Consider the following 19,547-nt stretch of genomic DNA (forward strand, 5'->3'; position numbering starts at 1 on the left):
TTTACAATTTTTTTTTTTTATCATTTTTTTAATACGTTTTTTTTTTATCCTCAATTGTAATTAAGGCTTTCTGTCCTCTTGGTAATAAAGTCTATTTATGAACCATGCATTGTAGCTCGTATATAGAACTCCTGTAAACATCATTTCAGATCTAATAATTTTATTTCTAAATAAAATGCTTATGTTACACGTAACAATTTTAAGAAAAGAAATTATAACAATTATATCTATATTAAATTATAATTAAGTAAAACAAAAAATCGAATGATTAAGTTCATGATTAAACCATGGGAGGCTACTCTAGATGAGAACTAATGCCATGCAAAATATTGCATGCTAGAATATTTGTAAATAACAATTCTTACTAGCATAAATAATTATAACTTATAGACAACTAAAATGGGTCGCAAAAGAGATCCATTAGATGAAAGACCGAAATCTGGTCCTGGTAGGAAAACAAAGAAACAAAAGCCACCAACTTTCGCAGGAACGAAATTTGAAGGTACATATTTTCAATTTTGTTTACTTCCCATTCGCCGCGTGGGAATGGCTGGGTTTATTATTGATATATCTTTTATCATGATATCGTAGTTTATGATAGATAAATAGATTAGATCTATCTTGTGATCATTAAATGATCAATGGCAACATCATCATGACCATCAAATCACTAACTTAGTAGACTAATTAATCTGCTTATCTAGTGACTAGTAGACTAAGTAGAGTCAGAGTACTACTCAGTACAGCATGACTCAAACTGGGCTACAGAGGTGCGACCACTAACATAGGTTCAAAAAAAAAGTTGTAGATCTAGTAGATCTATTTCCATTAGTTATTTTTATTATTAACAATAAGTAATAATTTAAATGTAAACACTAAAATATAGATCTAAAGCGTTTTCGGGAGAGGTGTCTGCAACAAAATCCACTCAAAACTTTTTGAAGAATACACATTTGTTAATAAAAATAAAACGTCTCCAATAATGTCATCTCATTCTTCTCAACTTTTTTTTGCATCAAAATGGTCATAATTCATAATTCTTCCAACTGTTGTACCTTATTTATGTTATTTATATATATTTTTATGATATATTTATGAGGATCTTTCTGTGAAAAAAAAATTATTTAGCAAATTACACAAATATATACTTTATAATTTATATAGATGTAGCTTGAATATCCCTCTATAATAATATTGGTCAGTGCTGCCTCCTTATTCATTTAACTCTCTAGTTTGTTTACTAGGATCAATCTCTTGCTTTCAGGTTGCAGGAAAGCATATATATATAGAATCTCTTTTCCTCGAGAAAAAGGTCTTGTAGATTCAAGGAGAAAGAATTTCTAAAGCTCACAATGCTGGAATGCACATAACGCCAGGACTCTGCCCTGGACCTTCCTTGGGGGAACATATATAATATATATGGCGGAAAACAGATTGAGCTCTCAACATTCTACTTTTAGGGCTATTTTTTTGATCAATTTCAAATTGGCTTTTATTGACATATTATATATCATTTTTGATGCCCAAGAATAGAGGAATTGAAAAAAAATAAAATCAGAAGCAGCAGACAATTATTTAATATTAAAAAATTGGGTCAAACACACTTACCCCTAAAAATGAAAAATCCATCACACACAGAAGATATGTCCAATAATCCATGAATTTCACAAATTCACAATGTTATTTACAGAAAAATGTTTCACAAAGTAAAGTATATTCATAGAACATTTGAAAAAAATTCAAAAACTAATTTTTAAAAAACATTTATGCCTATTAATTGAGCCCCCCTAGACCCCACCCTCAATGTAAAAAAAAAAGTTGCAAATTATAACTTATCATCATGCTTAATAACAAAACCAGTTACAGTTTTGACATATTATATATCAATTTTAATGCCTAAGCATAGAGGAATTTTAAAAAAATAAAATCATTAGCATCAGACAATTATTTACCCATAAAAAAATAGGTCAATCACACTTACCCCTCGACATGAAAAATCCATCACTCACAGAAGATATGTCTATTAATCCATGAATTTCACAAAACAACAAAAAATATTAAAAGAAGAATGTGTCACAATGTAAGTATACTTGTAGAAGATTTTAAGAAAAAAAATTAAAATTTATTTTTAATATTTATGATTAATAACTAAGCCCCCCCCCCCCCCCCCCCACTTTCCCCTAAAAAAAAGTCAATTTTTTTCTTATCATGTTTTGACATATTATTTATATATATATATATATATATATCCATTTTAGATAGATATAGAGATTGTAGATGTACTGTAGTCTAAACAAGAATAATATTTATAAAAAAATATGTCTAGCAACTAGCTAGATCTAGGGATGGTATTACATAATGTCATGCTAGATTACTATTATATCAGAAAGCTTCAAGTCAAAGTTTCAAAGTGAGTATGTGCTACATTTGGAATCCTAGATCTAACTGATGTCTAAAGTATATTGTAGACTAACAAAGATATAGATCTGGATTTAGTAGATTATTATAAATAACTTGTAAGAATGTAACTAGTCTAAATGTGAATAAACAATGTTATGAATGTTGAATGTTTGAATGTGCCTTAAACAGCCATGATAGTGATAGTATGATTCAGATCTGTATATTAGACTTCATTAACTTTATAGAACAATATATATTATATTATATATACATTTTGGCTATATGTATTTAGATTTAGATCTATGACTATGGTATTTAATAAAGTGTCTAATTACTGTTATGCTTTTATTCTTAGGAGCAAGGACTAAATTTGTAGATCTAGACCAGACTAGATCTAGATGTTGATCTTGAATCTAGATCTATATCTAGTAATCACAAACATAATAATTATACTTGAATTTAATAGATTAGATCTAGAAATCTAGATCTACATTAAATTGATTAAAATGTTGTTGTTTTTTAAAATAATACAGTATGTGGTAGATCTGCAAGATAATTGAAGAAATTTATAGAAATATACAGTACAGAGTGTACGAGGTTTTACTTTAGCAATCTGACGAAGTGTAGATCTAGATCTAGTCTACACAATTATTTCTAGAATTAATTAAATGTTTATTAATTTTTACGTTTTAAGATTTGAGCTAGATATATCTCGATCGGGAATGTTTATTTAGAGTAGATCTAGATAGATCTAAGTGCAGATCGTTGTCTAGTAGTATTAAATCTCTAATCTCTACATATCTGTTTCGCTAGTCTAGTTTTATTTTATGATCAATTTATTTTAGACGTAAATCTATATCTAGTTATTGTTATCTAGGTCTAGAAGACCCCCATTATCTAAGCAACTTTGTAAATAGTCTAAATCCTAAAGAAAAAAACAATAATAACGTGTGTGCGCTGTCTGTATAGAGCAAGTATAAGTATTAGATGTCTAGATCTAATCTATAGACCTACTAGTACTGCTAGTTTAATTTAATAATCAATTAATTTTTTTTATGTTAAGACGTAAAACATGGTAAAGTCTTACTAGATCTAGACCTAGACAATATTAGAATATATCAGTATATAATATGGATCTAGCCTAGTTCTAGTGAGACTAGTGCCAAAAACCCGTGTTTTTTTTTATATAGCGCGCGAGGCATCCAATGAAATAAAACAGTAGAAAGCCGACGGCCTACTATAAATTCAAAATAAATGCCTAAGAAGTCAATATTTTAAACTAAACGATCTGTGTATGATAAAGTCTCTAATTACCTTTCGTAGATGTTATCACTACGAGTTATTCCCGAGAGAATGACTAGTAAAACACCACGTTGAAAAATTGGTCATGAATTTAAGTTCCGCCGACCGACGTTCTGATTGGTTAAAAAATATTTTTTTTTATTAAAGTTTTTTTTTTCTTTTTTCAAAAAGAACTAAAAAGAATTCGTTATTACTACCGAAATTTAAAAAAAATGTGTTTAAATAGTAAAATCTGTGTTATTTAAATGATATTTTAAAAAATAATTGTACATGATGTTTACGGACGGAAAAAAACTCGGAAATGACATCTAGGCTATTTTTTTAAAAAATAAGACAAATGAACCAATATATTCACTTTTTTTTTTCTTTATCACGTAGAACATCCATTTCTAAATGGTAAGCATGTATTTTATACATGAATTTTATATAAAAAAAATGTTTCTTACCTTTTGAAACGGGAGCACTTAAATCCAAAAGTAAATGTTGTCCGTCCTTTAGTGCATACTTGCTGGTATTCACAAACGCACAAATTGATTATAAAAACGTATTTCAAAAAACTTTTGCTAATGAAGCTTACACAAACATAGATCTATCCATCAGTAAATCAAATTTTACATGGATGATCTATTTTATGTAGAAAATGAATCTTGAACTACAAAAATGCATTTTCAATAGAAAATCTGTTTTCCGCCATATCGCTCCCTCAGATTCCCTTGTTGGAAGGGCAAAGGAAACCTGCTACATCTCCTGTTCTATCTCCAGGAAGAACATTTTCTGTATGCAAAACTCTTAAAAATTCTGTATGAAGCACTATTTCCGAGTTAAAAAAAAATGGACTAGCATTAATAATATTTCATTACATAAATGTAAATTTATATACTAAACATGTATAGTGTTAATACACATTAAACCTGAAAATTGTGTTATAATTCTGAGGCTTTAAGTTTCTTTTCTTTTTCAGTTCCAATCTTAAAACCCTCCCGGGCACCACTGTAGGAACCTACAGTGCTTCTCCAGGTCCCCCCCAGATTCTAAGGGGGGGGGGACGAATAAAATTTATTAGATGTAATTAATCTGATAACATAAAATGTTTTATTTATAAGAAGCTGTCAGGTGTATTTTTTCGGATAATTAATGCATTCTGAAACATTGTATTTCATTTCTTTATAAAGACACATTTTAAAAGTTTTGGTCTCATGGTGTTAAAATATCACTTTGTTATTCTAAAAAAAAAATTGTAATATTTTTTCTTTTTCAGAAACAGAAGATGGCAAAAAGAAATTAAGCCATAGACAGAAAGACAGGTATAAATGTGCTAGCATCAACTCTAAGATCTAATGAAATAATATATATTCTTTCTTCATCTGTTGAATCACTTTCTGTTCATGTATCATTCATACATTTTTTTTTCAGACTTAAAAAAAGATTGCTGAAAAAAGAGACCAAGCAACAGGCTGGTCAAAAACGTAAAGGTACAGGAAAACTATTAAGTGATCATAATGTTAAAACTCTACATGTGTTTGTAAAATTATAGTGTCTAAACTCTGCCTGTGTTAAAGTTAAATCTATATATGCAAAGTGAATGTAAGATAAGACAAATCTCTCATTTCAGCCAAAGCTGTCAAAGAAGATGGCCAGTCTAGTAAAAACAAGAAACCTAAAGTAAGTCTTTATATAATTTCTTCTCCTTGGTGTCAAGTAGCAGTCAAAGGATTAATAAATTGCACATTTCTTTTTATCCACATTTCATTTCCCAAACAAAACATGTTGAAACTTAAAAAAAAAAATGAAAAATGTTATTTTTAAAGAAAAACAAATATTTAATTTTTCATTTTTTTAATTTTTTTTTTAAAAAGATTATCATGTATTTTTAAAGTTCAAACCTCAGCTGCATTGAGTACTCTACACTACTGTGTAAACAGTCCCTGCTGAAAAAAAATCACCACCCAACCTTTTGTTAATAGGGAAATCCTCTTTGTATATAATATATATTTTAGTTTGTCTCAAAATCTCATTAGTGCTTTAGCCTGTGTGATATGTTGTGCTGCATGCTCATTTCAGTGCTGCTGACTGTCATGGTTGTTCCATGTTATTGAAATTATTTTAAAACATGTGGGCTACTGAGAAAAATAAATTAAGAAAAATTTTATATGCATCATTTAAAAATTAAGAGAAAAAGAAAACAACACTGCAGCATGTCTTGTGTGGTGTTGGCTTTTCAAAGTGAAGATTGGCCTTAAAAGCTATTTTCCAGTTCATGGGAAATAATAAAGTGCTATCTTTGATCACAAAGAGGGGGGGGGGTTATAGGTGCATCTGTTGAGTGGGAAAATAAATTGATTATTTAGAAAACTACTCTAACGCTACACTGATTATGAACAAATAGATAGAAATGAAAATAAAAACTTATTAGCTTTCTTATTTTGTTCATCAGCTCTTGTTTGACAGTGATGATGGCGAAGATGATTCTCCAGATTTATCATCAGCAGAGGAGGAAGAAGTTGCAGAAGAGGAACCTGGGACAGATGAAGCTGAGGAAGAGGAGGAGGAAGAAGATATGGTACATAATTCTATTTACACAGATTTGTATTAGTAAATAGATGCAGTGTTTGGTGATAAAGATGTAGCATAATTTTACAAAATTATTTTTCAGGAAATTGAAAAAGCTTCCAAGGCCTTGATTAAAGAGCAAGAGGAAAATGAGTGAGTTTTTTTTATTTTGTTTTGTTTAGGAGCAGACATAAACTTTAATAATAATATTGTTTATTATCCATAAGGAAATTTGTCTCACAATTTGTGCATTAAACCAAACAAAACATTATAATTATAGAAAACCAAAATATACATTCACACCAGACTCACTCAAAATTCACATGTGAAAATTTTAGATCAGATAGTTTCTATTTAATGATATGATTGCCAGGGGAACAAAAGAGTTTTTGTCTGTTTGTCTTTGCTATCAGTGTCTTGTATCTCTTTTGTGATGGTAAAAATCACAAAATCCTGACCCAAATATAAAATTTCTTTAAGATCATGTGGTCTGTCTTCCAGATGATATAAAGCTTATCTGTTTCCAATGCTGACAAGGTATTATTTGGAGAGCATAACCACCAGCTGCCTTTACATTCACCTGCATAATGTCAGATACCCATTTCAGAATCCTAGTCTTCACAGAGATTCACCTTTGTAGCCTTTTGGTTTGGTAGTCAAGTGCTTGACCACTTTTTACCACTAAACAGAATATATTTTAGAAATTGTTGAAAATATAACAACTGTGTGTATAGGTAGAAATTGTAATTTTGTTAAAATGGTCAATTAAAATAGTGTCATTTTTAGAAGCAGTAAATGCTTATTGCAAAGGTGTTAGTTTTTCATAACTGGTTCGTTTTTACTATTTTCTTTCAAGATTTAATAGTTCATAGGTTTGATGTAATAATCACCTTATTGTTGGCAAAAAAAAAAGCTAAAATGTGCACTGTGTAATTATCTTCTCTTTTGAAGTTATGTCTGTGAACTATAAGATAAGAAAATATCCAGCATTACAAGCATTTGTTCATTAGATTGATATTTTAAGTATACTTTCTTTTCATAGCATACCTTACAATTGAAATCAATATTCAAAAGCATCTTAGCATTCTTTTATATGTTTTTATAACTTTGCACAATTTTATCTTTTTACATTTCAGAAATATGGCTAAAGCTGAATTGATGCTTAATATCCAGTCACAGGAGAAATTTGTTTTACCTAGTGGACAAGAGATAGAAAAAGAAGATATCCTTTAACAGAAATCTTATCTTTATTTATTTTTTTATATATAAAAGTATATTTTTTATTAATAGAATTCAATAATTAATAATTCAACATAAAATAAATATAAATTTATTTAAAAAAAAACTAAAGCAAAAGATGAACAGAAATAAATAATACTTAAAAGCTTGATAAAACATTTTTGGATTAATCATTTACATGGTTGTAGCCAAGTTTACTAAACAGTTCTCAAAATGGAAAAAAGCTCTCAAGTGTTCCAATTCTAGGCTCTACTACACTACAGTAGAAATAATAGAAGAAAAGAAATAGTATTTTCCTTAACTTTTATCACCTAATCTACCTCCAGACCTTGCTATATTAGACAACAGAATAGCTCATATCAGACATGTTCTAGCTGATTTTAACAGCCGCAGAGAGCCTGGGAGGTAAGATATACAATTTTTATCAATCATTTGATGGTCATTTTCTTTTTTCAGGTTTAAGCCATTTTAGAATCTGTGTTTTCTTAGTGCAATTCTCATCTAAACTTGTCTTCAAGCTAATTATTTGTTAAATAGAAAAAAATTACAAATTTAAGAACTTTTTATTGAATTTAAATATTCAAAGATCTCTTGGGGAGTAACCAATGAATTATGAGGGTGTCATGTGGTCAGTCCATGTATCCTCTGCATTTACTCTTTTTTGCAATTGTCAGACACCTATTCATATTATGTAAGTTCAGGGACATCACCTAATTCCAAGGAAAATCTCATCCCTAAATTCAAGTCTCTTAGTTTGGTAGCCAAGCCCTCTTACTCTTTAATCACAATATAAATAAAACAGCCATTCATAACCTTTGCCCTTCCCTACCTTGCATTGGCTGTTAGGATTGTCAAGAAAAGATGGCGCAGGATTCAATTTACTTAATAAACTTTAATTAACAGCTTTAGTTCTGCATAGGGCAACTGGCATATTTTTTTTTATGTAAGTTTAGAAGCCACTAGTTTGACTTGTGACATTTTTTTTTTTTTTCAATTAAAAAAAAATACTCATCTTTTAGTGATGACCATTTAAAAAAAAAAAGCATTAAAATGAATTAAAGTTTTTAAATCTAATTATTTATAATTGGTAAAGACTTTTTTGGGGACAAGTTAAACTTTCTGGCAGTTGTAACATTTAAACAATCTTGCTGGCTCATAAAAACAAATATTTGTCTAGGAAAATTAATTTTGTATGTCTACTTTACATTAATCTAAATCATTGCAATTTTTATCTTTTTATTTAAAAAGATTGTCACTCTTTCCACCCTAGGTCTCGACAAGAGTACAACAACCAACTTATTAAAGATCTTTGTGCACGTTTCACTTACAATGAGTATCTCATGACCAAGTTATTGGATTTATTTCCTGTAGAAGTGAGTGACACACTTGTTAACATTTTTATGTTGAAATTCATTCATATAGTATCATCATCAAACTCTGATTGAGGGCTTGAGAGGTTCAGATTCTCTCTAGCAAAAGCCCTGGACAGATACCCTGCTGTTTTGCATAGTGCATGTATTTCACCATAGAGCTGAAGAATTTGGGGTTTCCCAGACATGTTGAAATTGAGATCAACAAATCAAAAGCAAAAAGACTGAGACACTGTTTTCTCTTCTTCCCTGCGACTGGGGCACAGTGGGTTGAAGTTTTGCCATGCGAAATATGATCCAACGAGACATAGCACTGTTCCGAATTGTGCTATAATAGCTTGCTCAGGACTTGGCAGCCTCCATCAAGGGAAGTGTGGCCTCATGTGCTTTTTGGGACTTGTTCCAGCACTCAAACCATTTTTCCGTTTCTATTTTTTAATTGCTGCCAGAGCATGATGATTCATATTGTATAATGGAACTTAAAATCAAAGTTCTTTTCCACATTTTAGTATGTTCTAATAAAGTTACATGTATTAATGAATGCTTTATTTTCGGAAACATATCTGAATATTCCTGACACTTCTAGCCAACTTTTTGCAGCTGAGCTGTAGGCTCTATTGCAGTCTGTGCCAAGGAAAAATAGTGTGCTGTTTTTTTGTTTTTTTTTTTCAATAGTCCAGCATTGCCATGCAGAGTGATAGTTATGTTGGGCTTTAGAAGAAGGGTTTGCCTAAGCCAGCCAAAGGTGGATTAAAAAGGGACATTCAAATAGGATACAATTCACAATTTTGGAAGGTTGGGCGCAGTATTTACAGTTTGGAGGCTGAGTGGGATTACTCTGTTATGGTGATAATTTTAAAGAGTGTGTCTTTTCCTTAGTTAGAAGTTTGTAGATTGCTCCTTGCAGGGAGGATATTGATACTATACAGTTTGTTTGGCATGGTCATTTCTTTGAACATAGCTCTAGACACAAGAAACAGAAAATCATTACTTTTTATTTCCTGCACAAGTTTTTTAAAAACTATACTATAAAGAGATAGATATAAGCCTTTGTTATATATATATATGTTCTAACTATGTGAATGCAAACCAACACAATAAATCTTTTCCTAGCACAACTGACACATTATTTGTTGTGTAAAGGAATATTATTTATTAAGATGAAGGGGATATTTTATGTGTAGAAGATTTTGAATTTCCACTGTTTTTTTGTATTCATGTTGTTGCATTTCTAATTGTAAGTCATGGAAATGTTCTTTTTCTTTTTTTTTCCCAAGATAATGGACTTTTTGGAGGCCAATGAATATCCTAGGCCTGTGACTATCAGAACAAACACATTGAAAACAAGACGTCGAGACCTTGGACCTGTAAGTAGAATATACATTTTAAAAAATATATTTGTTTTCTATAATAATGTGAGTGTTTGGTTAAGTAGAATGAAGTTGTTATCAAGCTGTTATAATTACATAAGCTCATGATTTATTTCAAATTGAAAATTTTAGCTGTTTTATTAGAGCTGTAATTGAGTTCATACAGGGAAACATCTTGATATTTTAGTAGTTGTCATACAATCATATTTCTTAACATGCAGCACTATTTTGGTGCTAACAATTTTAGGAAATGTCCAAAAGCGGCCTGAGAGTGAACAACAGTAATATACTAAAACAAAGAGTAAATGAGAGAATTAGTCAATAGATTTTGTTGTAATATCTTACAGACTACAGTACATGTGAAGTGTAGATAGCTGACAGCTTGACCAATAACTTTTTAATCACTCATTGGAGTGCAGTGCAGCTTAAAACTCTCCTTTTAAGTTTGAAAAACAAGAATTTGGGAAATACTTTAAACAAGTTATTGACTTTTGTTATCAGCACTAAAAAATTTCAATTCCTTTACAGCAACAATCAAGTCTTGTACTAAAAATGTCTCAGAGAGTTTGATAATGAAAGGTTTTGATTTTTTTTTAGTTCAGATTAGATGTTTGGCTTTGTAGACATTAAATAAAAATTATTTAAATTTGTGTGTCTCTAGGTATTGATTGACAGAGGAATCAATGTCGAGCCTATGGCCAGATGGAGCAGTGTTGGTTTAACAGTTTTTGATACAAAAGTACCATTAGGTAAGTTGTTTTTTTTTGTAAACCAAAACAGCTATTTATTGAAATCTTGCCAGACAATAACAAACTTCTTTTTTGACAATATTTATAAATAATTGGTTGCTTTTTTAGCTCTTTTGTTGGAAGACTTGTATTGAGCTTTTAAAAAAAATAGATTGATTTAATAAGGAAAGGCTTTAAGTTCAAAACAAAAATTTGCAATGACATTGTAGTATCAGTGCTCAGGAAAAACTTCAACTTCTTATGAGCAGCTAGCGTGCAAACAAAAGCTTTAATAGCCAAGTATTTAGAAAGAACACATATTAAAGTCTGGGGAAATATATTTGGCACTTTATAGTAGGACCTACCTTTAGAAATAAGTTCTTTCATCATTGTATAATTTTAATCTATTCGCTCTCTCTATAGTGATATAAATTAAATATCTTCTTTTTTCTATTGCGGATTAAAACTGATATCCTAAAAAGCCTAAACACATGTTGTTATCTTTCTATAATATAAATCATAAAAATTGTGTCATGAACTTATCTATTTTTTTGGTCTGTGCTACACAGGTGCTACTCCAGAGTATTTAGCTGGACACTATATGCTGCAAGGGGGTGCTAGTTTCCTGCCTGTCATGGCCTTAGCACCTCAGGAGAAGGAGAGAGTCTTAGACATGTGTGCTGCCCCTGGTGGGAAATCAAGTTATATAGGTAAGCAGAAGACTGATAACAAGATAAAATGATAACAAGATAAACTAACAAGATGTAAACAATGATATAAATGTTTAATTCATAACACAGACATTACCTAACAAATATAGTTTAGTCTTAGAATATATCTTGATGTGTCAAGTTTCTTCCTTATAATATAGTAACATGTCAGAGAAGAAAAGACCTAATTATTTCATCTACATTTAACTAAATCTTGTATTAATTATGGATGTGTTTTTATTAAGAAAATGTAATTAATGTTTATGTAGAAAGATACATATTCTACTTGAAATGCTTGATCAAAATACTGACAGTTCTTACCTTTAAAATGTTCTTGGAAACTGAAATTATTTTTTTTTTGTACATTAAATTGCTGCTGGTTGAAACATTAATTTTATTTGTTCTAGCTGCTCTAATGAAAAACACTGGACTGCTCTGGTCTAATGATGCAAACAGAGAAAGGTGCAAGGCTGTGGTTTCCAATTTGCACAGGTTGGGGGTCATCAACAGTGTCATCACTAACTATGATGGACGCGCTTTGCCCAAGGTAATTGTGTGCTGTATGAGAACATAGTAATTGCCACTTCACAGAAGATAAGCCGTAATTTTAATTATTTTTTTTCAAAGGTAAATTTAAGTCAAATATGAGGGTACAAATACAAATGAGGAAACATTTTCTTTCCCCAACTAAGCCAATGGTGGCACTGTGGCTGAGTGGTAAAGCTCTTGGCTTCTAAACCAGGGTCTGGGGTTCAAATCCTGGTGTAGACTGGGATTTTTAATTTCAGGATCTTCTGGCACCTCTGAGTCCACCTTACATTAGCGGGGGAAAAGTAGAGACCATTGGTCATTGTGCTGGCCACATGACACCCTCGTTAACCGTAGGCCACAGAAACAGATGACCTTTACATCATCTGCCTTATAGGCCACAAGGTCTGAAAGGGGAACTAAGCAGAGGACAGCCCAGTGATGTGTAATATTTGCTGTGCTATTGATTTGAAAAAGCACTACATGGTGAGGTAAACTAATTGAATTCTTAATCGAATTTAGCAGATTAAAGATTACTTCAGTTGCAAAATGTTTAAAAGTAGAAGTCATTTCTATGTTATATGACTATATATCTATAGATATTTATATGATCCTGGCTTGTTAATATTGGATATCAAAGTTTCAGCCATCAGCATGACTCTTTTCTCAACCATCACTTGGAATTTGTAGTAATTAAAGCTCAGATGGCATTAGGTCCATTACAAGGCCATTCTTTCCTATTAGGTTCTACCTGTATCTATTCTATGGTTACTAAAAGTTTGTTTTGACATTAAGCTCCAACATTTAATCTTTTAATTTTAACTAAGTAGAGTTGATTTTTCATCTGAACATATATGTTGTTGTTTGTTTTCCTTGCCACAGGTGTTTCACAGTTTTGACAGAGTTCTGCTTGATGCTCCTTGTAGTGGTACAGGTGTCATATCCAAAGATGAAGCTGTCAAAATAAGCAAGGTACATTTTGTCTTTTATCTATAGTATAATGCAGAAATTAAGGTGTGTCTGTGTATGTCCCATTTGACCAATCTTGATTAAATTTGGCATAAATGTTCCTTAGATCATAATTTACTTAACACTTGGGAAAGAAAAATTCTTAGGAAAATATATGGTGCCATACAGGATGAAACAGGGTGGAGGACACGCACTAACCATGAGTTATATCAATTATATGAAGACCCACCAATAGTGAACGAAATAAAAAAGAACAGACTACGTTGGGCAGGTCACCTTGAAAGAATGTCAGACAACAGAGGGGCGAAAATCGTATACAGGCAAAAACCAAAAGGCAGGCGACTCAAAGGCAGACCCCGAATGCGATGGATAGATGACGTGGAAGCAGATCTGAAGCAGCTTGGGGTTAGGGCGTGGAGACGAAAGGCCCAGGAGAGATCTGAATGGAAGGATGTGTTAAAGCAGGCCAGAGCCCTCCATGGGCTGTAGCGCCACTGGGATGGATGGATGGTTCCTTAGATCATGACAGATCGTATTGTATGTTTCATGTCCCTAACACAACTTAAGGGCCCTAAAAATAGAAAAAAATACCTGATTGTATCTCTATTAGAGAACTTAACTTTTTAACCCCTTTTCACAGTATTTTATATTAAATGTGAATATGTCTACATTTATTTTCGTGAAAAAATTAAAAAAATTTGATTGGGAACATTCTCCATGTTTGACATAGATCTAAATTCATTCCTCTAGGTCAGTAATACCCAAACTAAGGCCTGCGGGTCCTATCTGTCTAGAGTCAAAGTAAAGTATTAGAATTCTTGAATCTGTTTTGATCTCTTGTACTCTTTGTTGCTTTCCTCATTATACATAACCTCAGCTAATTATTCCTTGGCCAAGTTGTAGTCAGACAGCTGAGTTCAGACCAGGAATTTCTTACATCATCTGTACTCTCTTCCTTCTGGTCTTTTTGTTTAGTTTTCTCGTCCAAGACATTGCCATATCTACACTTTAATGTCTCAACTTGTATATGATTATTAGCAGAATCCAGAAAGATATTGTTCCACATTCTAAATACTCATTTTTTAAAATGTAACAACCTCTGTGGCTTTAACTTTGCTTCTGGGCAATGGGATTCTGTAAAGGGAAAAGATTGTTTCCTGATATGTAGAATGCCACTGTACTGTTTTTTTTTTTCTATATTTTGTAAATATATTAATGTTTGTGTACAGGATGAAAAAGATATCTTGAGATGTTCCCACTTACAAAAAGAGTTGTTGTTGGCGGCCATAGATTGCTGTAATGCTAATTCCAAAACAGGAGGATTTGTTGTCTACTCCACTTGCTCGGTGCTTGTAAGTACAAAATTAAATAGGGATTTTTTAGGTGGCGTAATGGCTATTTCACAATGAGTAAATGTAATTATTTGTAGTTAGAGCATTATGAGTTAACTCAGTATGTACAAAATGAGTGGTGAGCTCACTACTGGCATGAAAAGAATAATAAACTTCTTCTTGAACTATTTTGAAGTCATTTGACTGACTTGGGATCAGCCAACTGTCAAGGTGGGTTTTACAGGTTTAGCTAGGGGAAGATATAATTAACTGGGTTACTCACCTCGGCAGACTAATGCGTTAGTAAGTTACTAACAAACTCAAAATACATGTTAAACAAACATTGAACCTTAAATAAATGGTAAATGTTTGTTTAACATGATAACATTTAAAACTGAAATATGAATGTATAATGAATATTAATATACATTACAAATTATTTTACAAATGTGACTGGCAATTCATATAATAATAATCATGAATAAATAACACACCTCAGACACACACACACTTAAACCAGGCCGCTGGGTCCAGGAACTTCAACAAGGACACAAGCAGAAACATGGCTCTGCACTAATCAAAGCCTGGCTCAACCTGTCCAAGACATGGCTCAATCATGTCTCAAAGTCTGGCTCAATACATGCCCTAGAAACTTCAGCAGCGACTGGCATACCAAAGTGATATTTATATCTGTTAAATTACATACTGGGAAACAGTGGACTTAGTGGCATAGAAAAACAAGGAGCCCAGCCATCTTCTTCACAAGAGGAAATACAAGACACACACAAGATTTGTGACAACAAATCATGCAAAACAAACAACTGATTCATGTACCAAAAAACACAATTATAAAAAAAGCATTCACACATGTGAAACCAACCATTTCTGTACATTCATAGTGTCTCATCCCTTCCATTCTTTGGTGTCACCTGGTTGAATGCATAGATAATGTTCATATCATAATAAGTCAGCCATGTACCCACTGTGATACCCCATTGAACTAAAGATCCTGCTTAGAGAGTCTGCATTTAATGTTTCCTTAAACCTTTTTCATCATATTTTTTAATATTATATATTGTATCTCATCTTTGTTCATTCTTTAAAGTATTCTTATCTGACCCTCTTCCTTCTCCCTCTCTCTCCCCTCTTTCTCACAATGTTCTCAAATTGAAATAGTAAAAAAAATGTTTTTACATTTGTTTAAGAGTTAACACCAACTTCTGTTTTCTTTTCCAAAATGTATTTAAGGTGGAAGAGAATGAATGGGTCATTGACTTTGCTTTGAAAAAAAGAAATGTCAAGCTTGTTCCCTGTGGCTTAGATTTTGGGAAAGAAGGCTTTGTCAAGTAAGTTTGGTCTGTCACACTTGTTTTACTTAATAGTGGGAAGCGTGGTCGAGAGGCTAAGTGCGATTGAACTTGACTTGGCTTGGCTACCTATAAAGGGTGCTCGAGGTTCGACACCCGACTCGGGCAGAGTTGTGTTTACTGAGCGCCTAAAGGCAGCACGGAAAAACCTTTTCCTATATACCCCCCTCCCCCCACTGGTCCACACATGAGATTGGACCAAAGCGCTCTGAGCATGCTATAAGCATGAAAGTAGCGCTATATAAAATCCATAATTTATTTATTTTAATGATTTTGTCACACAGGCTGTTGTTTTAAATGTGCTCATAATTGCTGCTACTTCTTGTTCTATCCTCTAACAGTAATATTAGAAAGCTTATATTAACTCTGTCTGGTAAAAAGTTGTACATGTCATTTCTCTCACAACTGTTTTCAGATCAGGATGAAACTTAGCAAAATTATACATTGTCATAGGCATAGACAAGACATTAATCAATAAAATATAAAATAAAAAAAGTAGTCAATTAATAACTGGCAATTCATTTTTTTGTTTGATACAAACAAGGGAAATCAATCATTCCACATTCACAGATACAGCTAATTATGCAGGGTTTTGTCCCCCTAGATAATTGAACATGTTTTTTCTTCCACACCCATTCTCGTATCAAATTGAAACTTTTGACAATTAATTATTTATTGTACCTAACAAAACTTGAATAAATTAAAAAAATTAACAAATTAGTCTATTAATTATTAGTAATTAATTATTTTGTTTGATATTCAAAAAGGAAAATAACTTCTACATTATTGAGGGTTATATTTGTAAGTGCGGAATTCTTTCACTTAGATAAACTTTGTTTTTTAAAAAAGGATTTAAAAAATTATTTTGCTTTTTTTCTTCTATGTAGCTTTCAGCAACACAGATTTCATCCCAGCCTCAAACTGACCCGAAGGTTCTACCCACACTCCCACAACTTGGATGGATTCTTTGTGGCCAAACTGAAGAAGTTCAGCAACAAGATTCCTGGTGCAGGTAAACTTCATCTCATTCAACTGGACTTAATAGGTCACTGAACTCTATGACCTCCTTCATTCAACTGGACTTAATAGGTCACTGAACTCTATGACCTCCTTCATTCAACTGGACTTAATAGGTCACTGAACTCTATGACCTCCTTCAGCCACAAATTGATTGTGAATCATCTCATAGAAATGAGATGAAAGCCTAGGCTTTAGCTATAGTTGGAATGATGCCACCCACACGGTAGTTCCCCACCTCTGAATACAGCTTATGTGTCCAGTGGATGAGTGCCATTGCCAGGGTGTAGCACTGTATGCTTCAAGTTGCTTACGGATCGGCTGCTCCAGATTTATCCTCATGCTAGACTACAAAAGCTTTTCTCATTCTTCCACGTCCCTGTCGATAATCCACGCGCCTTTCCTCTAGGGACCATTTCAATAATGGAGAGTCCTGCTCGGTTAGCTTGGTAGAACATAGGAAAATGGCGGAGGTTCCCAGTGTGCTTGACCTTCAGCCATGTGTTCTAGTCCATGTGCCTGGAGTGCCAGATACATTAGAAATAGGGATGACTTACATAGGCATTGTCTTGCACCTCTTGTAGACAATGGTTTGTTTAAAAAGGCTTACATGTCTTGAGTTCGAAGAGCCTTCGGATCAACTTTAGGTTAGGTAGCTAACCAAAGCAGAAAAGCCACTTCTCCCCTTAGCTTACTGGTTTTGGCTTCAGTTGCTTGCCTTAATAGCTGTAGTTTCAAGAGAATAGAATGCTTATTTGGCCACTATGTTAAATAATTATGAGTTGCTGAGAGATAAGATATACAAATTTTTTTTTGCTTGTGCACACTCAGAAATGATATTAAATGATTTCATGAAATGAGATCTTTATCTCTCTAAGCTTTACGTATTTGATTATTACAGAATCTAAGGAGGAAAAGACTAAAGAAACAGAGGAAACAGAAAAACAAGAAAATGAATCCATAAAGGGAGATAATGCTGAAGGTAGGACAATAGTTGTCAGCTTAGTCAGAAATAAGAACCATATGTGTCAGTTCAGTTATAAAGTAGGTCAATGACAATGCAGCCCAGTCTAATGATCTGCCAATTTTTATCAATTAAATCTGTACAAGTAAAGTATACAATATCTCAGTCAGAAGGTAAGCCACAGGAAGAACTTATTTTTAAGCTAGAACAAGAAAACTTCACCCTGTTTAGAAGAATCTATGATTCCACCTTTCTCGTGGACTGAAGGGAATCATGTTGAATATCTCTGATTTGAATCCTGTTGGCATTGTTCTTAGCTATAATTTTGTGCTATTGATTCTCATTGGTTCTGTGTCAGTATGGGATGAATAACCAAACTATATCATGTCTTTACCTTTTTAAAAAAATTATTTTTTTCTATAAATTGGATCACACTTGGTTATTTTAATGCAACAAAAGCCTGTGTTTGCATACCCTAAATTTACAATGGAGCTATGAGTCTTTTCAAATTGTGGATATTTAGTTCAGGCTTTTGATCGACATCAGGAGCTACAAAAATTTGTTTTCTTTATGAAACCGATATTTGAGATTTAAATCATTCCACTTTTAAACTACAATTTAAAAGCACTGCCTCTCTATATTCATAAGGTGGAGGTACTTATTTTATAGAAATATTAATTATACTCAAACGCATGAAAGAGGATGTTCATCTTCTTATTAAATAAATGGATTGTTAAAATCTTGTGCACTGTAAAATAATTTTCAGAAGAAGGCTTAAAGATTTTTTTTTTTCAAAACCCATTAGCTTATGAATGATATTTGACAGGAGAGAATATAATACAGTAATTTACCCCTAATAAGACCATCTGTGATTATTTTTGTCCTAATAACCAGCTGGTTTATAACTGTTTTATGTTTATAGTGAGGTCTAATTTAATAAATTTCATCTCCTTAGAATAAGACTATCTATGCATTACTGAGCTATTACCTTGCTATAAATGTCATTCATTTATTGTTTTTCAATTTTTAAAACTGATAGTCTTTAGAAATACAATTTTCCTTAGAAACTTTTGATCTTATCCAGGAAGCATATGCAGCATTAGCATTACCTACAGACTTAACTGTGAAATACTTTTTTTGTTTCATAAAACAGGAGATTCCAAAGTGGATGAGAAACAAGTCACACAGTCTGCCAACAGGCAAACCAAATTTAGCAATGGGCAACAGAAGAAAAGTGACTTTAATGGACAGAGGAAGAAATTTGTTGGACAGAAGAAGAAATTTATTGGTCAGAAGAAAAAAGGAAAATTTCATAAGAAATAATTTCTTTTTTCTTTTTAGTATGAAATATATTTTTGTTCTATAATGTGATTAAATTCATGTCTTTTACATCATTGCTTTGTTTTGTTTTTTCAATGGTTTTTTTTTGTTTGTTTGCGATACAATTTTTAAAAAATTAATTGAAAATCTTTACAAAACAAAACATTTCGTTTTTATTTTACTTAATAAATATAGCAAGGAATTTTTCAATAATTGTTAATTAAAAAAAAATGAATAATGATAAAAAAAATTGACGTCTACACAATCTCTTTGGCAAATAAAGTTTGACGTCTACACTATCTCTTTGGCTAATAAATTTTGATGTGTACACAATCTCTTTGGCAAATAAACTTTGACGTCTTCACAATCTCTTTGGCAAATA

General features: G+C 32.0%; 1 protein-coding gene across 2 annotated transcripts; it reads left to right on the top strand.

Annotated features, from left to right (window-relative positions):
- Window positions 1-286: 286 nt before the first annotated feature.
- LOC106078890 (probable 28S rRNA (cytosine(4447)-C(5))-methyltransferase) lies at window positions 287-19,234 on the top strand. 2 transcript variants are annotated; one of them, XM_013239954.2, is made up of 19 exons: window positions 287-502; window positions 4,961-5,006; window positions 5,116-5,174; window positions 5,315-5,364; window positions 6,137-6,262; window positions 6,356-6,405; window positions 7,389-7,474; window positions 7,803-7,896; window positions 8,762-8,864; window positions 10,139-10,228; window positions 10,893-10,980; window positions 11,529-11,669; window positions 12,077-12,216; window positions 13,080-13,169; window positions 14,396-14,518; window positions 15,746-15,843; window positions 16,752-16,876; window positions 17,783-17,863; window positions 18,996-19,234. In XM_013239954.2, exons 1-19 carry the CDS (start codon window positions 400-402, stop codon window positions 19,166-19,168), a joined length of 1,866 nt encoding a protein of 621 aa, XP_013095408.2. In that variant the 5' UTR covers window positions 287-399; the 3' UTR covers window positions 19,169-19,234. The 2 variants fall into 2 exon arrangements, with proteins under 2 accessions (XP_013095408.2, XP_013095409.2); XM_013239955.2 differs by having other exon boundaries at window positions 288-502; window positions 18,999-19,234.
- Window positions 19,235-19,547: the final 313 nt, after the last annotated feature.

Source organism: Biomphalaria glabrata, chromosome 16, assembly GCF_947242115.1.
Source record: "Biomphalaria glabrata chromosome 16, xgBioGlab47.1, whole genome shotgun sequence".
In the NCBI taxonomy this organism is placed as follows: Eukaryota; Metazoa; Mollusca; class Gastropoda; family Planorbidae; genus Biomphalaria; species Biomphalaria glabrata.